The 21,854-nt window shown below is 34.1% G+C and overlaps 1 protein-coding gene across 3 annotated transcripts in view; it reads right to left on the minus strand.

Annotated features, from left to right (window-relative positions):
• LOC105262498 (uncharacterized) overlaps window positions 1-21,854 on the minus strand; it is a 433,330-nt gene that overhangs the window by 111,138 nt on the left and 300,338 nt on the right. For 2 of the 3 annotated variants that reach the window (XM_059128635.1, XM_059128636.1), the window contains exons 5-7: window positions 20,163-20,290; window positions 7,341-8,520; window positions 1,305-1,426 (exon numbers count right to left, since the gene is read on the minus strand). In XM_059128635.1, the coding sequence (XP_058984618.1) occupies window positions 1,305-1,426; window positions 7,341-8,520; window positions 20,163-20,290 (1,430 nt within the window). The remainder of the gene's footprint in view (window positions 1-1,304; window positions 1,427-7,340; window positions 8,521-20,162; window positions 20,291-21,854) is intronic. The other variant, XM_059128637.1, reaches the window with a different exon arrangement.

Below are 21,854 nucleotides of genomic sequence, written 5' to 3' on the forward strand. Positions count from 1 at the left end.
AAAATTGTCTGTGCATGTCCACGTTTTGGTATAGCCGCATATAATAGTACCTCCTTATATTCGTTATTTTGATAATGCAATTCCACGTCGTCGTATAGACCCTAATATAACGGCTACATTCGGTATTTTTAAGATTTTAACAGAATTTTAAGCGGATTTTATTTTTTTGAAAATTGCAAAATTCGTGCCAAGGGGTGGAGGGTATGCAAAATTCGCCTCGGCCGAACTTATTGCTTTTTTACTTGTTATTCCTTGAGGACTGACTATCAGATCAATTGCACTGTGCAACAAAATTATGTTTTTTCAATAATTACAGGAAAAACCCATGAAAGAAGAGGATTATAAAATAAGAGGTACAAATAAAAGATACATCTTTAAATTTCACAGTAACCTAAATTGAGAGAGCAAATACCTCCTGCACCGGTATGTCGGTATGCTTGTCTTCTATTTTTAGCGTAACTTTCCTGTAATTATGGATAAAATTGAATTTTGTCCCACAGTGCTAGTAAGGGTAATAAGAGCATGTTTTTCTGGGGTTTTGTTATTTTTAAAGATTTGCTTTTTTATAAATTTTTCAAAAAATATCAAAGTAGTAATTGTAAATTAAAAAAAAATGTTTTAGAAGAGCTTTACAAAAATCATAAACATTGACCTTGATTGATTCTTTTTCTTCATTCATAATTAAGAAACAATCCTCTCAAATTGTTTCTTAAAACAGTAAATAATTACTCGTAAAACCCATCCCGAATAAGTGCATAGAGAATAATTGTTATTACCTTAAAATATAAATCAGAAATTTTAGAAAAAAATACTAAATTTGAATACTAATTCATATTACTCCAAACTCAGAAAAGAAAGAAGAGTTACAACTTTATAGACTAAATTAAAAATGTTTCATTCAATACAGGATTTGCGACATATTTCTACAATAAATATTGTACACCAGGACTTTCTTAATCTTAAATTACAAAACTAAGTGAACAACTTCTTCAAACCCAAATGTATAACTTAGACTAGAGCCAACTTTAAAAGAAGACGATGTCATGTGTGTCAAATACACAAAATGTTTATTAAAAAATTAAAATTATAAAAAATGCTAAAAAGAAAAACATTAATTGAAACACGCCTTAAAGTATACCCCATTTATTTGTTTACCAACTAAGCTCCTAAAAGTAGGCCATGTACTTCAATTAAACATTAACTATCACGGTTTTTTCCAGTTACTTACACTTTATATCACATTAATCTGTAAAATAAATACACACCAACACTCTTATAGATATGTATTAATGTCAGGTACTTACCTCTCTCATCCATGGCGGTGTTTATGGTGGTTTCACCTTCATAGGTGCGGTGGGTTAGTATGTCACTACCGGTGGTAAAATCATCATTAAAAATTGGCAATTTGTGCAATTTGGTGCTTGAGCTACAGCGTGAGTTTTTTTTTGGGTGAAACATAGATAGTAATGGTGCGTTGATAATAAAATAAAAAAAATAAAAAAAAAGAAAACATAAAAGCAAATGTTGCAGTGCCGACATGGATGGTTAGCGACGACGACGTCATACCGCAGATACATATGTGCATGGTGAAAAAGTCAGAAAAAAATCAAAGAAAAAAGACACAATTGAGATAGGCTTCTTAGGCAAAGAGATTAATAAAATGTGCTTATATATGCTTGTTGTTGTTGTTGCTAACGTTGTCATTCTCATAATAATAAACTAATCTCCAGACATAAGCAGCAATAAATGCTAATGTCATACAGATTACATAGATATATCACCTTTAAAATTGCCTGAATACAGATTAGACAATTCTTATTTGTATATATGGCTTCCAAGAATGCCAACCTTTCCCACCCTGCATGATACTATAATCTTTTGCCAGGACATAAATTCTTAGAAGCTCTTAAATGTTGTATTTGCCATGCGGAGAAGGAAATGTTGATGTGGCATTTACGTTTCTTTGATCGGATTTTCTGGAATATTTGTAAATAGCATTTCCTAGTTGGTGTCTTTCTCTCTTTATCCATATATCCGGTGTTAAATATGCCTTTTGGTCCTTTTGTCACAAACGCACACACACACAAGGACAAATATACTGACAACTGACTTATTAAATATTAATAACAACAATTTAAGATAGATGAAAATCATACCTTTTGTTTATTTGTTTGTTTGTAACATATATTTAAAAGAAATATATTACAATTTTATAGCCTGCATTCATATTTGATTTGATGTGAAAGCCAGCAAAACAGGAAATATATTTTGAAGTTTATAAGAAATTGTTTGGGTATTAAATTCTTGGAAATGGTCATGGATATTACTACATAAGAGATGAAGTAAATTTAAGGAATCTTAAAAGATTCATCGGAAATATTATTGTGAAACATTTAGGACAATTTGTTTAAACAAAAGTATAAGGGAATTTTTAAACCTTCAGCCATATGGCTACAGAGGGTATATACAATTTGATACGGCCAAAACGTGCCTAGTCGAAATAACGGTTTTAGACCCTAGGTCTCTTGGGACCAAATCCGCTTCACAACATTTGGAGACGATCTAGCAATGTCCGTCCGATTGTCTTCAAATTTCACACATCCCAATATTTATGTTAACCCAAGGCCTGGTGTTAAGATGGACAAATTCGATCCACTCCTTCTGGTACCTCCCCCACAAAAGGTCGAAATTAAAAAAAAAAATATATTTTTTGCGCACAAGGAGAAAGGGTAATCCGATTTTTGTCCAACTTTGCAAATCCTAATATTTGCGTCAGTGCTAGGTCAGGTGTGAAAATGGACAAAGCGGTACACTCCATCAAGTACCTCCCCCCCAAATGGTCAAAATTTTAAATAATTACAACTCTCATAAAATGTGATGTAAGAGTCCGATTCAAGTTTCACACATCCCAATATTTATATTAACCCAAGGCCTGGTGTTAAGATGGGCAAAATCGGTCCACTCCTTTTGGTACCTCCTCCACAAATGGCCGAAATTTGCAAAAAAAAAAATGTTTTCTGCATAAAAAGTGGGCCAATAATCTAATCTTGAAATTTGTAATATTTGCGTCAGTTCTAGGTCTCGTGCCAAAATGGATAAGATTGGTCCACTCCATCAAGTGCGTCTCTCACGCAGACTCAAAATTTTGAATAATTTTAATTCTTAAAAAATATGAAGTAAGAGAGCGATTGTCTTCAAATTTCACACATCCTACTACCAAAATCTGGTAGTAAGACGGAATATATCGGTCCATTCCTTCTGGTACCTCCCCCACAAACGCTCAAAATTTTGAATATCCATGAAGTTCACAAAAAGCAAAATGAACATCCGATTCCATTCTAGACATGGTACATCTCAATATTTCCATCAACACAAGATCTGTTATAAAGATGGTACAGATCGGACCATTTCTTTTGCTACCTGTTCCACATAGGGTTCAAAATTTTGAAAAACGCTACGCTTAAAGAAAGCGAAATAAGCATCCAACAATCTTAAAATTTCACACACACACAAACATTTTTGCTAACAGAAGATCTGTTGTGAATATGCTATATATCAGCGAACCCCTTCTGGTACCTCACCCACAAAGAGAAAAAAATTTCAATACTTTTATTTGCAATAAATTGCGAAATAACTCAGCGATTCTTTAGAACTTGCTATATCTAAATATATGTCTCTGTCATCCAGAATCCAGAAATGAATATGGAATTTATGATTTTCCGTAAATTTTTTGTCTTTACAAATGATCCCGCTTCATTAAACGCATTGGAAGTCAAACATTGGAGCATTCATTCGTTAGATATCGGCCGAAACATGGAAACGAGCGTGAGTTTTTTTTTTCCATCGCATTCGCGGTCAACATTGGCTTGAAATAATCTTCAAACATTAAATTAAGTGGGCCCAATTATCGATTCAAATAAAGATTTTAAGTATTTTCCTAAATTATGTTTTTTTTTTAAAAAAAACTTTCCTATGACTCTTAAAACATCTCCGCTTATATTCTGACATTCAAGTTAAAATTAGTAGAAAAAATTGCAGTGTTGGCTTGGCACGACCATTTTGCAACAACAAGAAAAAATTACAATTTATATTTAGGTATTATTTTCCAAGATTTGCATTCATTCATTTACTTCGTTTTTCTTATCACAATTAATTAAATTATTTGGTGGAAAAATTTTTCTAATTTATTCTTAGGAAAAAAAAATCTGGAAAATCACATAACATAATTTTTCTTTGTTTTCTTTCTTCCAAAAACAGTTATTTCTTGAAATTACATATATTTTTATAGCCACTATCCTAGCAAAATTTTTCGGTTCCCTAAAATACTAAATTCTATTAAGAATCAGATTAGTTTATAATTCCTCAATGGCAAGAGTTAAGCATTTGCTCGCATATGCACTGCGTATTTGTATTGCACAAAAAAATTCCAGAGAACTGGACATTTTCTTTTAATACAAAGAGCTATAATATTAATATGGTTATAGGGAACTTCAACAGAAAAGATTTTACATTTTTAATTTTTTGTATATATTATTACACATATTTTTCTCTATTTCCTTTTCTTAAATATTATTAAATTTACTTAGTCATTTTATAAGAATATTCAGTCATTGCCATTCCTTATTGCCTCCTGCGCAATAGAAGGCTGTGCATCAGCACACACACACAACTACGTTGCCATGGCAATTGCCATCTACGTTTATTGTGGTTTAACACACAATCAAAACAAAATAAAACAAAAGAGCAACAACACGGAGTGAACACACGAAAACTCACATGAAAAATGCTCAAAGGAATAAATTATTTTTAAAAGCCTTTTAAATAGCTCACAAAATTGCCGTGGGAATTCCTTAGCGGCGGCCAAGAGCGGTGGAATGATTTAAGAAATAAATCAATTGTTATTATTTTTTTGTCCTTTTTGAATTTCACTGAAAAAAAAGAACGACTCAATTATTTATGAATACATTTTTAACGATTAAAAATGTATAGCGATTAAACTAGGTATTTGCACGTAAGTTTTTTTACTCATTTTATCGGTGATTGAGGTCTATTAAGATTTGTATATGAAAGTATTTTTGTTTTTTTTTTTTTTGTCCTGACCATTTATTTAAATAACTCTATTTAAGAAATTAAATAAGAATTTAATGTTTAAAGATCTTCTACCAAGGGAAATATGGACCCTTAATCAGCTATTACACATTGAACTGTTCTATTTATTGAACATTGTCTTAGCAGCATGAATAGAAACCTTTTGATACTTAGATCGCAACTACATACCTCTGAGAGATTCCATGGAAAAATGATATGAGATTTTCCACCCTAAGATCAGGAATGCATAGTTAAACTTAAAGAAGAAATATTTCGATCTCTGTTTGGTGTAACTCATTTCTAATTGGAATGTCTTCAGTCGAATCGAACAATTTTTTTTAATAATATTTTGTCGCCCCTCCTCCAATCCTGCAATATTATTTTTGTTATATATCTCAGAAGATTTTTGACAGGGTTAGCGGTGGGAGAGCTGGCAAAGGAGTGTTTTTTTTTAACATATTTTGATGGTGCAGATACCTTATAGCTTGGAGTTTTAAAAAATATTGTGCGGGAGACAGTAATTTTTGATAAGGCCAAAAATTATGTAACACCTCGAAATATTGGCTTCCCACATTGGAAACTATATATGGATCTTCCTAACTCGCCGAGCTGAGTCGATGTAGCTATTTATGTCCGTCCGTCCGTCTGTTAGTGTTAATTTGTAAACACGCTACAGGTCGAAATTATGGGCCGATCAACACGAAATTTTGCATGAAATTGGCATTATGGTCAGAAGAGAAGCCTATTGCTTTTGGAGATGATCGCAAAATATTTAAAAATTAAAATGGACCAAAAACTTGAAATTTCCTGATTTTCCAGATGGTCGCAATTATGGACCAATGGAGCTAGAGCTACATTTTGTAATATATTTTTCACCTTACAACACAGGTTGGGGTTATTACAGGGTGAGATGAAAAATCTGCAACCAACTTCAGACTGATATTTTTTTCCGATGAGAAAAAATTAGTTGTCCAGCAATTTATAAACAAACAAAATGATCGTGTTTACTTGCCAAAGAGGTCAGCTGAAAATGTGCACCTTCGGTTGGCCACCAGAACTCAAGTTCCGGCCATGGTTATGGTGTGGGCCGCCATAACAGCCGATGGTCGTTTTCCGCTCGTATTAATCGACCATGGCATCAGAATAAATGCCGAATATTATAGCGAAAACATGGAGGGTGTATTAAAGCCTTGGGTATGCAAACATTTTGGCTGCAGACCTTGGACATTCCAACAGGATTCAGCACCATCGCACTCAGCACCCGCCACGCAAGAATGGTTACAAAATGAGGTGCCTCGCTTCGCCGAGCCGGGAAGCTCTTCGGCGAGAATGGGCCAAAATACCGCAGAGCAGCATTCGGTCAGCGTGTGGCGGTTTCATTGGCCGTTTGAAGGCCATAATTCGTGCCAAAGGTGACCAATTCGAACAAATCTAAACTTATTCTAAAATTTGATGCTATTTCCGACATTATTTGCTTTGATTTAATAAAAAAAAATAAAATTATGGCGTTCTTCTTTGTTGCAGTTTTTTTTTTTATCCCACCCTGTAAGTACCTATCTATGATAGAAAATTCAAAATAATCCAAGCGTAGCCCCAAAATGCAACGTGCTCCGTTTTGTGGGGAACCAACAAGAAGAAGTCGACCGATATTGCCCATGTTCGAATTCATTTTAAGCTTGACAAAAAAAAATATTACAAAATATCGAATACACTTGTTGTGATATCAGATCAATATTTCGAGGTGTTTGCAAATTGATGAAAAAACAATATTCCCTCTCCCGTCCCTTTCTTGCGGTAAGTGATAATAAATTTGGTTCCATTCGGCATATTGCAACTTAGTTTTTGTCAAACCTTTGCTGTTTTTCAAAGCTCCATAAATATACAAATATATGGAAATACAACTAAATTTCATTTCTTGAAATTGCAGCCACGAAACTGTGACGCCACTCGAAGGATAATTACGGCAAAGGTCATGCAATGCGGCATGTCCACCTTAACCTAGTCCTTATTAAGTGCATACGTGTGTGTCTGTGTTTGTGCTTTTAGCAAACATTCAAGAGCTTCGAAGAATTTATTTCAACTGACTATTGAATTTTAAACAATTGCTGTATGGCGTTTCGTTCTTCTTTCTACACTGAAATTCCGCTCCCATAATTTGCAAGAAAACAATATCTAAGGGTGAATTTGGAATATGATAATTTTTACAAAGGACACAAATACACCTCAACCTGGTTGTATCAGTCTTAACATACATGTGATGTTCGTTGAAAAATATTGTTGAGCCATTGGCCGGTCTTGTGGCCACGGTAGTTGACAAGCCATTAAATATTGTTGCTGTTGGTTGTTGTTGCTGCTGTTGTCGATGTTGATTGTGTTTGTAGTGGATATCATCATCATTAGTATGAGAATAATAGGTTTGCCGATGCATATCATGAATATCATCGCCATCAACATGGTTTTGGTTACCCAGTCCGGTGGTTTGTATGGTTCCAATATCGATACTTATGCCACCACTACCACTAATGCCACCACCAAATTTGTGAGTTCGCGAACCACCAGTGTCCACAACAACAACAACATCATCGACACTATGCTGCAAATCATCATCGAACTGATGATGCATGCTCGTGCGGCTTGGGTCATCGTCATCGTATTTTTTTGGATGCTTGAGAATGATAACACCTGGCAATGCAGTGGTGCTGCTGGTGATTGGCACTGGAGTGGACGGCACTGAAGTAGACATCGAGGGATAAGTATGACTGGTACTTCTAAAAGGCGGTGATGATGTTACAGCCCCACCACCACCCGCAACTCCTATCTCAACTACCACATCATCGTCCTCTGAAGTATGCGGACTATGCGAAGCCAAGACCAGAGGATTATTTAAGCCCCACGATGGTGGATGCAAATAATGCGGATAACTTGAATAAATTTCCGCTCGTATGCGATCATCATAATCATCGTAATCTTCGGCATCTTCGCCATCTTCCTCGTCCTCAACCTCCTCCTCCTTCTGCCCAGCATCCGCATTTGCATTTGTCTCTGGGCCGCCTGCATTAGCATTGGCGGAATTACGATGGGCCGGATAGACATCATCACCTGTTTCCATATAATCATCGCCGCCGCCGCCACCGCGATTATCAAAATGATGCTGTTGCTGGTGATGATGGTGGTCTTTACTGCGGATATCATCGATGTCATTATTAAGATTTTCACTTTCAGCGCCAGCGCTAATGGCACCAAAACCATGGCCATGCTGTGGATAATGACGGCTGCTGCTGATGTTGCCGTGGCTAAATTGATGTTGTCCTTGTTGTTGTTGATGGCGTTGTTGTTTTGAGGACATTTGTTGCTGTTTTTTCTTGAGCTTCTCCTGTTTGAATTGTTGCTTCAATTTGGGTGTTAAGCCATTAGGAAAGAATATTAATCTGTCTGTAATTAAACGAGTGTTTTTTGTCGTGGAACCGGAAACAGGAAACACAACAACAATGTTGGCCAAGACAAAATGTTTTATAAGATATTGTTGTCGAGAAGAAGAATAAGTAGAAGAAGAAGACAAAATGGAATATACACATACATACATAAACATATACATTTAGCAGTAACATTAGTGTGTGCATGTTGGTGTGCAAGTGTACTCGTATTGGTGCATTAGGTGCAGACATTCTTAATTGTGAATTAAAAACATTTTGTTGTTGTTGCTTGTGTTGTAGTGTTGTCGTGTGAAAACTCTTGTTACTCCAATGGTTCAGAGCCAAAAGAGAGTGTTGCTGTTGTGTGGGGGTGGGGCGGCATTTGCCAAGTGAACAGTGAGTGAGTGATGCAATTATTTGAGTGCTCTCAATTAAGTGTTCCAGTGCATATCCGAAGACAAGTGCCGCTAATTAAGTGTTGAGTGAGTGAGCGAGTGCATTGTTAAGATTTTCTCTTCTCACCACAAAATTAAGTGCAACAAACGGAAGAAACCAAGATAAAGAAAGAAAAAAGATGTCACCGAAACTAAAGAATAAGAATAAACGTAAAATGTGCTTGGCAAGAAATTAATTAACAAAAGATGGGGTGGCAATGAAAAGAAAGATGATTTATACAAATACAAATATACATAGATATGTTATATATCATTAAATACAAAGAAAGTTTAAGTCCATTTTTTCAAGGAATTTCGGAGCTTTTTTTGGAATATTCGAAGAACCAAAAGAACTACAAATGTAGAGTTCTTTTGATTTTCCAAAGAAGTGGCAGATATTCAATGGTGGCTTTTATTATATTTTAAAGATTAGGGAGCAGCATTAATTCTAATGGCATTTTTAAGAGCATTTTTCGTAGACGTCAACTATTTAAGAATATTTTTCCCGGGAAAAATATTTTTCGTAGACCATTAGGGCTTTAGCCGTGAACTCTTTAAGAATATCTTCTGAAAAACGCTTCGGATTTTTAAGAAATCGTGGAGATCCTAATTATTATTTTATTCCCTCCACCATAGTATGGAGGTTTAATTAAGTTTGTCATTTCGTTTGTAACACCTCGAAATATATATTTAAGACTGCGCAAAGTATATATATGCTCGATCAGCATACAATTCTATGTCGATTTAGCGATTTCCGTCTCTCGAAATCACTCAAGCTTCCGAACGAAATAAAGTACGTTGATAAAATTTTACTCAAATGTATTATATGTCTGCAAGACTTTTGATATTGAAAATGGGCCATGTAGGTCCACTATTTGGTATAGCCCCCATATAATGGTACCTCCCGATAATTGGTATTTTGTTGATTTTACCGACATTATTCAACGGAATTCTTTTAAATTTGGTATTTAAAGCTTGAAATGAATACTACAGTCTATGACGGAAAATTGCCTGTGTAGGTCCACGTCTTCGTATAGCCCCCACACTCCCGATATTGGGTATTTTGATGATTTCAGCAACATAATTCACCTTAATGGTTACTACAACCTATGGAAAAAAAATTCGTATGCAGGTCCACATCATCGTATAGCCCCCATATACCCGATATTCGGTATTTTCATTTTTTTAGCGAAATTATTTACCGGAATTATTTCAAATTTCGCATTTGAAATTCGTAATGAGTGCTACAGCCTATGACAAAAATTTTTTTAGGCAGGTCCACGTCCCGATACTCGTAATTTGATGATTTTAGCGACATTATTCACATAAACTGTTTCAACTTTGGCATTTGAAGTTTGTAATAGATACTACAGCCTAAGACGGAAAATTGTGTGTGCAGGTCCACGTCTTCGTATAGCCCCCATATAACAGTTCCTCCCGAAATTCGGTATGTTGATGATTTTAGTGACATTGTTCACCGGAATTGTTTCAAATTTGGTGTTTGAAGTACGTAATGAATACTAATGCCTAAGACAGAAAATCGTCTGTGCAGGTCCGCGTCTTCGTATAGGCCCTCATATAACGGTACCTCCCAATAATCGACACTTTGATGATTTAAGCGACATTATTCACCGGAATTGTTTCAAATTTGGTATGTGAAGTTCGTAATGGATACTACATCCTATGGCAGAAAATTGTCTGTGCATGTCCACGTCTTCGCATAGCCCCCTTATAACGCTACCTCAAGATATTCGGTATTTTGATGGTTTTAGCGACATTATTCACCGGAATTGTAACAAATTTCGTATTTAGAGTTCGTAATGGTTACTACAGCCTATGACAAAAAATTCGTATGTAGGTTCACGTTATTCGGTTATTCGCTATTCGGTATTTTGATGCATTTAGCGACATTATTCACCGTAATTGTTTCAAATTTGGTATTTGAAGTTCGTAATGGGTACTACAGCCTATGACAAAAAATTTCGTATGCTGCTACACGTCTTCGTAAAGTCTCCATATAACAGTTTTCATCGAAGTGGTAGTTTTCGGAAGTTTTTTGAAAATTTTCAAGATCGTTCCAAATGGTGGAGGGACCGGCCGAACTTAGTTGCTTATTGACTTGCTTAAAAAATTTTTTTGGGGGACCATTATCGCAATTAATGTTGGATTTTAAAACATATTTTTTTGAAGGAAGAGCAATAGTCGTGGATTTTTAAAATCTATTATACGTTTAATAATCGTGGATTTTTTAAAAATATTTTTTGAATGACTATCGTGGAACGTAGATTTAAGAAAAAAAATTTTTGAATAACAATTGTAAAGAGAGGATTTCTTAAAATTATTTCTTTGAATGACTTTAGTGGCGCGTAGATTTTTTTAAAAATATTTTTTGAATGACTATCGTGGCGCGTAGATTTTTTAAAAATATTTTTGAATTACTGCCGTGGCGCGTAGATTTTTTTAAAAATATTTTTGAATGACTATCGTGGCGCGTGAATTTTTTAAAAATATTTTTGAATGACTATCGCGGCTCTTGGATTTTTTAAAAATATTCTTTGAATGACTATCGGGTCGCGTGGATTTCTTAAAAATATTTTATGAATGTTAGGGTTTTTAAAACGTTTTTTGGAGAACCCCCAAAACGTTTGTTCTGTTTTTCATGATTTTTCAGTACAACAACATCCAAGCCAGGAGTTTCAAAAAAAAAAAAATTTAATTATTAGTTTATTTTTTTTATAATATATTTTAAGGGGGATTCAGGATTCACATCTTTCAGAACGGCCGCCTTTTTTCAAAAACATTCGTAACATAAAATATTTAATAAAACAAAATTTTTATACAATTTATATAGATTATGCATTGAGCGAATTTTTGTGCAGGCGTGTGCAAGAACGATGATAAAACGAAAAATATAAAAACGGTGCATTAATTGCTCGATGGCAAGAACAACAAAAAAGAGAACACATATAATAAATTGCCATTTAGCCATTTAGATAAGTTTGCGGTAAAACTTATATAAGATAATACTTTCCTGCCTTTTTTGTTTTTCGTCTTTTCATTTTCCTCATTACCTTGAAAACCAGTCTTATGGAAACACAAAGATGTGGCAGAAGAAGGAGAAGAAATACAGTTGTTGAAAAAGTGTAGAATGTTCAAGTTTGAAGTGCAGAGCTCAATTAAAACTAATTACAAGCAAATACTGGTGCCGGACAAAGAACAAATAAAATATTTATATGGACATTAACATAGAAGGTTGTTTGTTTTTTGCTTTTTTCACTTTTTGGGCAAAACTGTTGGGCGCCATTTCCAAATATGCATCAGCAGCGGTTGGAGCAGCAGAAATATGTATGTATATATATTTGTCTATAATAGAAAGTTTTCTTTCCAAAAAAAACTTTTGTGGGTTACGGCAAATGACACAAAAACAAAAATGAACGAGCGAACAAATGGCAATTGAAAGCGGTGGTCAGGGTGCAGGTGTTAGTGAGTTGCTTGGTATTGATGGTGCTGGCCGACTATGCAAGACATCGAAAAGGTCCCATTGCGAAATGCAAAAACAAAAAAAAAATTGGTGCAAGTATTTTGTAAGCTTATTTTTTAATGCTTTGCTGCTTGTATTAGTTTTCTTGGTTTTCATTTTAGCATCTAATTTTTTTTTGTTCTCTTTTTCAGCTATTTTATACATTGAGAAGAATAGATAATTACAACTGAAGCAAATGCTTTTGTTAGGAATTTTCTTTTTTTATTTAATTTGATTACTTTGTTGTTTTCTTGATAACATTTCGTTCGTTTGTTTTTTTTTTTTTTCTATTTTCTTTTCATTGTGGAAATTGGTGAAATTACAGTGATACAGAGATAGATTGAGAGAGAGCGAGAGAGATAGAGCGATAGAAGGATCTTTAGGTATTTTAAAGGTATTTTTTGTTAAAGTTTTGGTGAAATTAAAATTAAAACGCACACACACTACAAGATATAAGGATACGTTTTTTATTGGTTTTTCTTGGTTTTGCATTACCCGTTCCATTTATGTTGTAAATTTTACAAGAGGATATTAGTTGTTTTGATACCCGACACCACAAATATAAGTTTTTTGTTTGTTTTGTTTTAATCGGACAAGATGGAAACGATACCCAAAAATGGATGAAACATTTTTGAGGACTATCAGAGCTATTGTCGCTTTAGTTTAGTTTAGATAGAATTTTCGAAAAAAAATTTCGCAGCACTGGCCGTTGATTTTTAACAACGATTTTGGAATATCTTTGAAGGTATCATCGTTGATTTTTAAAACTATTTTTTTTTTCAAACCCATCAACGCTATAGCCAGGTTTTTAATTTTTCTTTTTCAAGGACCTGTGAGGTCATAATTTAGTATGTTTAAGAATTAGTTTTTTAACTGATCACCAAAGACTTATATTACGAATTGTTAGGAAAGTTTTTTATTTATATTGAAGACACCAAAGCAATTGGTGGGAATTTTTTTGAGAGCCTTCAGAAACAATTCACCGGAATTGTTTGAAGTTTTATATTTGAAGTCCCTAAGGGATACTACAGCATAAGACAGAAAATTGACTGTGCAGGTCTTTGTATAGCCCCCATAAAACGGTACCTCCCGGTATTCGGTATTTTGATGATTTTAGCGACATTATTCACCGGAATTGTTTCAAATTTGGTATTTAAAGTTCGTAATGGGTACTACAGCCTATGACAGAAAGTTGTCTATGCAGGTCCAGGTCTTCTTATAGGCCCCATGTATCAGTACCTCCCTATATTCGGCATTTGACGATTTTAGATACAATATTCACCGAAATTGTTTGAGATGTCATATTTAAATGCTATAGGCTGTAACAGCCATATGGCTACAGAGGGTATATATCATTTGATACGGCCAAAACGTGCCTAGTCGAAATAACGGTTTTAGACCCTAGGTCTCTTTGGACCAAATCCGTTTCAGAACATTTGGACTCGATCTAGCGATGTCCGTCCGTCCGTCCGTCTGTCTGTCTGGCTGGCTGGCTGGTGCGCACGATAACTCTCAAAGGGAGTATCCGATTTGGTCCAAATTGGCTACAACGTAATATTTTTGTCAAACTTAGATCGAGTTCGGAGATGGGCAATATCGGTCCACTCCTTCTGGTACCTCCCCCACAAAAGGTCGAAATTTTCAAAAAATATATTTTTGCACAGGAAGAGAAAGGATAATCCGAATTTGCTCCTAATATTTGCGTCAGTGCTAGGGCAGGTGTGGAAATGGACAATATTGGTCCACTCCATCAAGTACCTCCCCCACAAATGGTCAAAATTTTGAATAATTACAACTCTCATAAAATGTTATGTAAGAGTCAGACTGTCTTCAAATTACACACATCCCAATATTTATATTAACCCAAGGTCTTGTGTTAAGATGAACAATATCGGCCCACTCCTTCTGGTACCTCCCCCACAAAAGGTCGAAATTTTCAAAAAATATATTTTTGCACAGAAAGAGAAAGGCTAATCCGAATTTGCTCCGACTTTGCGAATCCTAATATTTGCGTCAGTGCTAGGATAGGTGTGAAAATGGACAATATCGGTCCACTCCATCAAGTACCTCCCCGACAAAATATTGAAATTTTGAGTACCCATGAAGCTCATAAATCGCAAATTAACATCGAAATATTTATATCATATTTCGGGTCCGATAGGAAATGGGCAATATTGGCCCATTCCTTCGGGATCTGCTCCATAGAGGGTCAAACATTTGAATAACCTTAACACTAGTAAAAATATATTTAGATAATCGAACATAGGCTGAGGGTATATCTCTGGCGGCAATACCGACTGATACTTTTTAACTTGTTACAACATTTTTTGGGAGTACAATTCTAGCAAAAATCATTGATATTTACGGAGATTTTTGATCATTGTTAATATTTCCTTTACGACACATTCCCAACATACATCTTCTTTTTCAAGGGGAATTAGGTGGAAATATTGGCCTTTTTTTGTAGAACCATAAAAGCTTAGAATCGGATTTTTGTAAATTCTTTTTGAGGACTGTTGGATTAAAAACATGTGGGTATTAAAATAGTTACTGGATACTATTACCTTATTTTTAAAACGTATGTATCGCATTTTAAGGAACCTTCCGAATAGTACTTTTGAAGAACCATCAGGGCAATATTTTGAAATTGTAAATATTTTAACTCAGTTCATGGACTATCACAGGAAAAAAACATTTTTCTTGAAGAAAAACGAGAAGAACATATATAGGGGTTACAATAATTACTGGATACTGAAATTATTATTATTATTATTATTATTATTATTATTATTATTATTATTATTATTATTATTATTATTATTATTATTATTATTATTATTATTATTATTATTATTATTATTATTATTATTATTATTATTATTATTATTATTATTATTATTATTATTATTATTATTTTTGTTTTTTTTTTTTTTTTTTTTTTTTTGGAAACAACTTTGGAAAACTAAATTTCGCTTTTTTAAAGGTATCTCAAAACAGAAATCCTGGATATTTTATTTTTGAAGGACTACAGGTTTACAATACTTTAGAACTATTAAAGCAAAAATTTGTGAGTATTAATTTCGAAGCAAAAATGTTGAAAATTTTCAAAAAAAAAAAAACTGCCAGGGTCTGAACATACCATATAAACAGCATTTTAAAATACTATAAGCGCTAAAATTTGAAATTGGTATTCTTCGAAGTTCAACAAAACAAAATTTCCGACTTTCTGGAAGGACTATCACAGTCAAAAATATTTCAATTTCGTTGATGTTATTTCAAGGACTCTTAGATAAATAATGGTGGATATTAAAACAGAAGAGCTACCCTTCCTTTTTATATCCTCAGTCAGAGGGTATATATCATTTGATACGGTCAAATATTGCCTAGTTGAAATATCGGTTTTAGACCCTAGGTATCTTTGGACCAAATCCGTTTCAGAATATTTGGAGTCGATCTAGCGATGTCCGTCCTTCTGTCTGCCTGTCTGGCTGGTGCACACGATAACTTTCGAAGGGAGTATCCGATTTGATCCAAACTTGGTACATTGTAATATTTTTGTCAAACTTAGATCATGTTCGGGCTATATCGGTCCACTCTGTCTGGTACCTCCCCCACAAAAGGTCGAAATTTTCAAAAAATATATTTTTTGCACAGAAAGGGAAACGATAATACGATTTCGCTCCAACTTTGCAAATCCTAATATTTGCGTCAGTGCTAGGTCAGGTGTGAAAATTGAAAATATCGGTCCACTCCTTCTGGTACCTCCCCCACAAAGGGTCAAAATTTTAAATAATTACAACTTTTTCTTCAAATTTCACACATAACAATATTTATACTAACCCAAGGTCTGGTGTTAAGATGGTCGGAATTTTCAAAAAAAAATATATTTTTTGCAAAGAAAGAGAAACGATAATCCGATTTTGCTGCAACTTTGAAAATCCGAATATTTACTTTAGTGCTAGGTCTGGTTTGAAAATGGACAATATCGGTCCTCTCCTTTTGGTACCTCCCCCACAAAGGCTCAAAATGTTGAATATCCATGAAGCTCATAAAAAACAAAATCAACATCCGAATACATTCCAGACTTTGTACATCCAGTATTTCATCAACACAAGATCAGTTATAAAGATGATAGAGATCGGACCATTTCGTTTGCTACCTGCACCACACAGGGTTCAAGATTTTGAAAAAAAAAATGCAAAACGCTAAAAAAACGAAATAAGTATCTCACTTTCTTTAAATCTCACACATACAAACACTTTTGTTAACACAAGATCTGTTGTGAAAATGCTATATATCTGCGAACCCCTTCTGGTACCTCAAACACAAAGGGTCACAATTATCTGTCATAAATTGTGAAACAACTCAGCGATTATGTACAACTTGCTATGTCTAAATATATGTCTCTTAACCAGAATCCTGAGATGAATATGGAATTTTTCATTGCCCATAAATTGGATATAAATGTTCGATTTCGATTAAAATCTGCACATACCAATATTTTTATTTTTATTAGATAAAGTGTGAAAATGGAATACTTCGGTCCGCTATATATGTTACCTCACGCATATTTCAACATTTTCCCTAAAATTTGCCCATATCTCATATAAAGTATAGGAAGTAATCGATATATTCCAAATCTGGCACGTTGGAATATTTATATCAGTCTTAGGTCAGACGCGAATTGGGCAATATTGTCCAACTGCTTCGGAACGTGCCCCATAAAGGGTCGACAGTTTCAATAATCATACACAAGGCTGGGGAGCTGATACTATTTTTCTTTTCATTGGAAATATTGGTATCTCAAAACATAAGTCCTGGATATTTCATTTTTGAAGGATTACAGGTTTACAATACTTTAGAACTATTAAAGAAAAAAATTGTAAGTATTAATTTCGAAGCAAAAATGTTGAGAATTTTCAAAAAAACAGCATAAAAATAGCGTTTTAATATACTATAAGCGCTAAAATTTTCAAAAAAGCAAAATTTTGCGACTTTCTGGAAGGACTATCACTGTCAAAAATATTTAAATTTCTTTGATGTTATTTCAAGTGCTCTTAGATAAATAATGGTGGATAGCAAAACAGAAGAGCTACCTTTCCTTTTTATACCCTCAGTCATATGGCTACAGAGGGTATATATCATTTGATACGGTCAAATATTGCCTAGTTGAAATATCGGTTTTAGACCCTAGGTTGGACCAAATCCGTTTCAGAACATTTGGAGTCGATCTAGCGATGTCCGTCCTTCTGTCTGCCTATCTATATCGGTCCACTCTTTCTGGTACCTCCCCCACAAAAGGTCGAAATTTTCAAAAAATATATTTTTTGCACTGAAAGGGAAACGATAATACGATTTTGCTCCAACTTTGCAAACTTTATTTGTTGTCAGCGCTAGGTCAGGTGTGAAAATTGACAATATCGGTCAACTCCATCAGGTACACACATACACAAGGCTGGGGGCTGATACCGTTTTTCTTTTTTTTTGTATTTTTTTTAATTTTTTAAAAGACTTCCAGGAAAAATCTTTGTGGACAGGACAATAATTTTTAAAAATTTTCGGTGGACTGTGCAGACTTAATTTAGGATTTAAATGGTATTTTTGGAGGAATAGCAAGGAAATTATAGTTACTTCAATAGTATTCATAAAGGAGTAAAAGGTTTAAAATTTAGATTTCGAAATGGGCTACCACAGCCATAAAATTTTAATTTTTGAAGAACTTTATGAACTAAATTTTTGTTTTTTTAAGAATATTTATATAGCCTTTGTATACCCTCTACCATAGTATGGAAGGTATATTAAGTTTGTCATTCCGTTTGTAATACCTCGAAATATACATTTTAGACCCCAAAAAGTATATATATTCTTGATCAGCATAAAATTCTATGTCGATTTAACAATGTCCGTCCGTCTGTCCATCTGTCCGTCTGTGGAAATCACTCTAGCTTCCGAACGAAATGAAGTAAGTTGATAAAAATTTACTCAAATGTGTATTATGTCTGCAGGACTTTTGGTATTGAAAATGAGTCATGTAGGTCCACATCTTCGTATAGCCTCCATATAACGGTACCTCCCGATATTCGGTATTTCTATGATTTTAGCGACATTTTTCACCGCAATTGTTTCAAATTTGGTATTTGAAGTTCGTAATGAATACTACAACCTAAGACAGAAAATTGTGTGTGCAGATCCACGTCTTCATATAGCCCGCAAATAACGGTTCCCCAATATTCGGTATTCTGATGGTCTTAGCGACATTATTTACCGGAACTATTTCCAATTTAGTATTTAAAGTTCGTAACGAATACTACAGCCTATGACAGATAATTGGCTGTGCAGGTCCACGTCTTCGTATAACCCCCTGATATTCAGTATTTTGATGATTTTAGCGACATTTACCGGAATTATTTCAAATTTTATATTTGAAGTTCATAATGGATACTAAAGCCTTTGCCAGATAATTATCTGTGCAGGCTTATGACAAAAGTTGCGCATGTAGGTCCACGTCGTCGCATATACCCTAATATACGGCTACATTTGGTATTTTAACAAATTTTTTAATAGATTTTAATTTTTTGAAAATTGCCAAATTTGTACCAAATGGTATTCAAAGTTCGGCCCGGCCGAACTTACAGCTTTTTACTTGTTAAGTATCATTAAGGCAATACTGTACACTAGATTTAGTATTTATGAAGATCTATCAGAGCCGCAGTTTTAGCATTTTTTGCCAGACTTCCGAACTAAAATTTAATTTTCTTTAGGGAAGAAAACATAATTCGTATACTGTTCATTGGAGAACTATAGATTCTATATATTGAAATTTTTTTAAGGATTACCTAGGCCAAAAATCATGCATATTTATAGAATAATTTAAAATTACTAAAAAACTATTAGCACATAGAAGATCAAGGATTGTTCAGGAAAAGTTCCCTAGTTATTATTTATTATTGATTTTGCTCTTCTTTTTTTTCAAAAATAAAAAGTGGTGTAGGGTATCAAATAATCGACTTTGCCGATTAGAGTATGAATAATTTGGTGTTTGATTTTGTTTTCTTATTAAGGATATATAGACTATACCAAATATACACAATGTTTTTTTTTTTTTTTTTTTAATTTGGTTAAGGATGTATATATTTTTTTTAGTTCGTTTAGTTCAATGCAGAAGCGTGCGTATAGTTGATAGTTCATTATTTTTTGATTTTTTACTTTTAGTTTAGGCGAGTGATTTTTAAATAATAATACTAAAACCAAAAAAAAAAATACAACACAAGTAGGGGATAATGTACACACATAATGACGACAACACAAGAAAAAAACGATTTAATAAAATTTAAATAGAAATAATAATTAATAAATAAAAAAAACAAACTAACATAAGAACACATTTTAAAAACGTTCATAAAAATATTCTCTTCTGTTTGGTTTTTATTGTATTTCTAATCTTAAGTGTTTTTTAGGTCTTCTTTTAAATGTTTATTTAAATTTTTTTTGAAAAATGTGTAAAATTTTTTAAAGGTCACTTTTATTTTGTTCGATTTAAATTTTTATGGATTTTGTTTTTTTTTTTTTCGGAAATGACTAGTGTATCCTGAAAGTGTATTGAAATGTGTTTTGTTTTTATTTAATCTGTTTTTTTTTTTGGCGCTTTTAGTGTTTTGTGTTATTGCTGCTGTTTTTCATTGTTTTTATGAACATATTTCAACTTACCCACACACGGATTGTGATTAACTATATTAAATATACGATCACAGCGTTTCTTCATATGATTATTGGGACATATACAACCAAACATGGGCGATAATCTTAGATTAGTCCATGAATCATGGCAGGCATCTCTGCAAAAAATAAAAATCGAAAATTTAAAAACAAATTAGAGATATATACTCGTTTAACAAAATGTTTATACCCTACACCACATAGTGTGTAAAGGTATTATGTCTTTGTGCATTCGTTTGTAACAGGGAGCAGGAAGCGAGATAGACCCATAGTTACTTCTGAGAATATTCATAGAATCACTTTCTGAGTCGATTTAGGCATATCAGTCCGTCCGTCCATGTATTCTTGTGAAAAAAATGCAGGTCGCATTTATTATACGATAGAGATGAAATTTTGCAAACAATATTTTTTTGCCCAAGAACGACCCCTATTGGCATTAGTGATAATCGGATCAGAATTTTGGTACATCTGACCGAATTTAGTCTACAAACAAGTACATCAAATTTGGAGAAAATCGGTTCAGATATAGCTATACCTCCCATATACAGGGTGAGATGAAAAAACTGCAACAAAATTCAGAATGCTGTCATTTCTAAGCCACTCGTCCGACAGTTGTTAACTTTATTCCAGTGACAGCTCATTATATCGCTTATAAACGTGCGAAAGCAGAAAAAAAGTTATTTGTGATGGAATTCCAGCGTGATAGGGTGATTTCTTTATATTTGGCTGGAAAACCACAAGTGGTTAACGTTAGAGAATTCCAGCATTTAAATATGAATAAATATTTCGTGTCTCGTACCATCGCTCGTTCCCGTGATACTGGTAGCGTAGTCCGACGTCTAGGAAGTGGACGGAAGAAAACAACAACATCAGGAGAAATAGTTCGAAAAGTAAAGAAGAGACTTGATCGAAACCCGCATCGCAGTGACCGAAATATGGCTCGTGAGCTGAACTTATCGCAATATTCCATTCGGCAAATTCGGGATAAAGCCATTGAAATTCCAAAAAGTGCAAGAAATTACACCGCAACGGAAAGAAAATAGACTCAAAAGAGCTAAAGAGTTGCTTCGCTTGGCCGAAAGTTGTGAACTGCCGAATTTGGTTTCTCCGATGAGAAAACATTCCTTGTCCAGCAGTTTGTAAACCAGCAAAATGATCGTGTTTACTTTCCAAAGAGGTCAGCTGAAAATGTGCACTTTCGGTTGGCCACCAGAACTCCAGCGCCGGCCATGGTGATGGTGTGGGCCGCCATAACAGCCGATGGTTGCTCTCCGCTCGAATAAATGCCGAATATTATCGAGAAAGTATTCTGGAGAGTGTATAAAAGCTTTGGGCACGCAAACATTTTGGCCGCGGACCTTGGATATTCCAACAGGACTCAGCACGCGCCACCCAATGGTTACAAAATGAGGTTTCTCGCTTCATTTCCAGCGCACAATGGCCACCAAAATCTCCAAATACCAATCCGTTGAACTATTGTGTCTGGAGGTTGGCACTAAAAAATACTAAAGTGTCGATCACCTCAAGCAAGCGCTACGCCGGGAATGGGCCAAAATACAGCATTGGAGGCCATAATTCGTTCCAAAGGTGATCAATTCGAACAAATCTAAACTTATCTAAAATTTGATGCTATTTCCAACATTTTTTGCTTTCATTCAATAAAATTTAAAAAAAAATTTAAAA

Source organism: Musca domestica, unplaced genomic scaffold (genome assembly GCF_030504385.1).
Source record: "Musca domestica strain aabys unplaced genomic scaffold, Musca_domestica.polishedcontigs.V.1.1 56, whole genome shotgun sequence".
NCBI classification, from domain to species: domain Eukaryota; kingdom Metazoa; phylum Arthropoda; class Insecta; order Diptera; family Muscidae; genus Musca; species Musca domestica.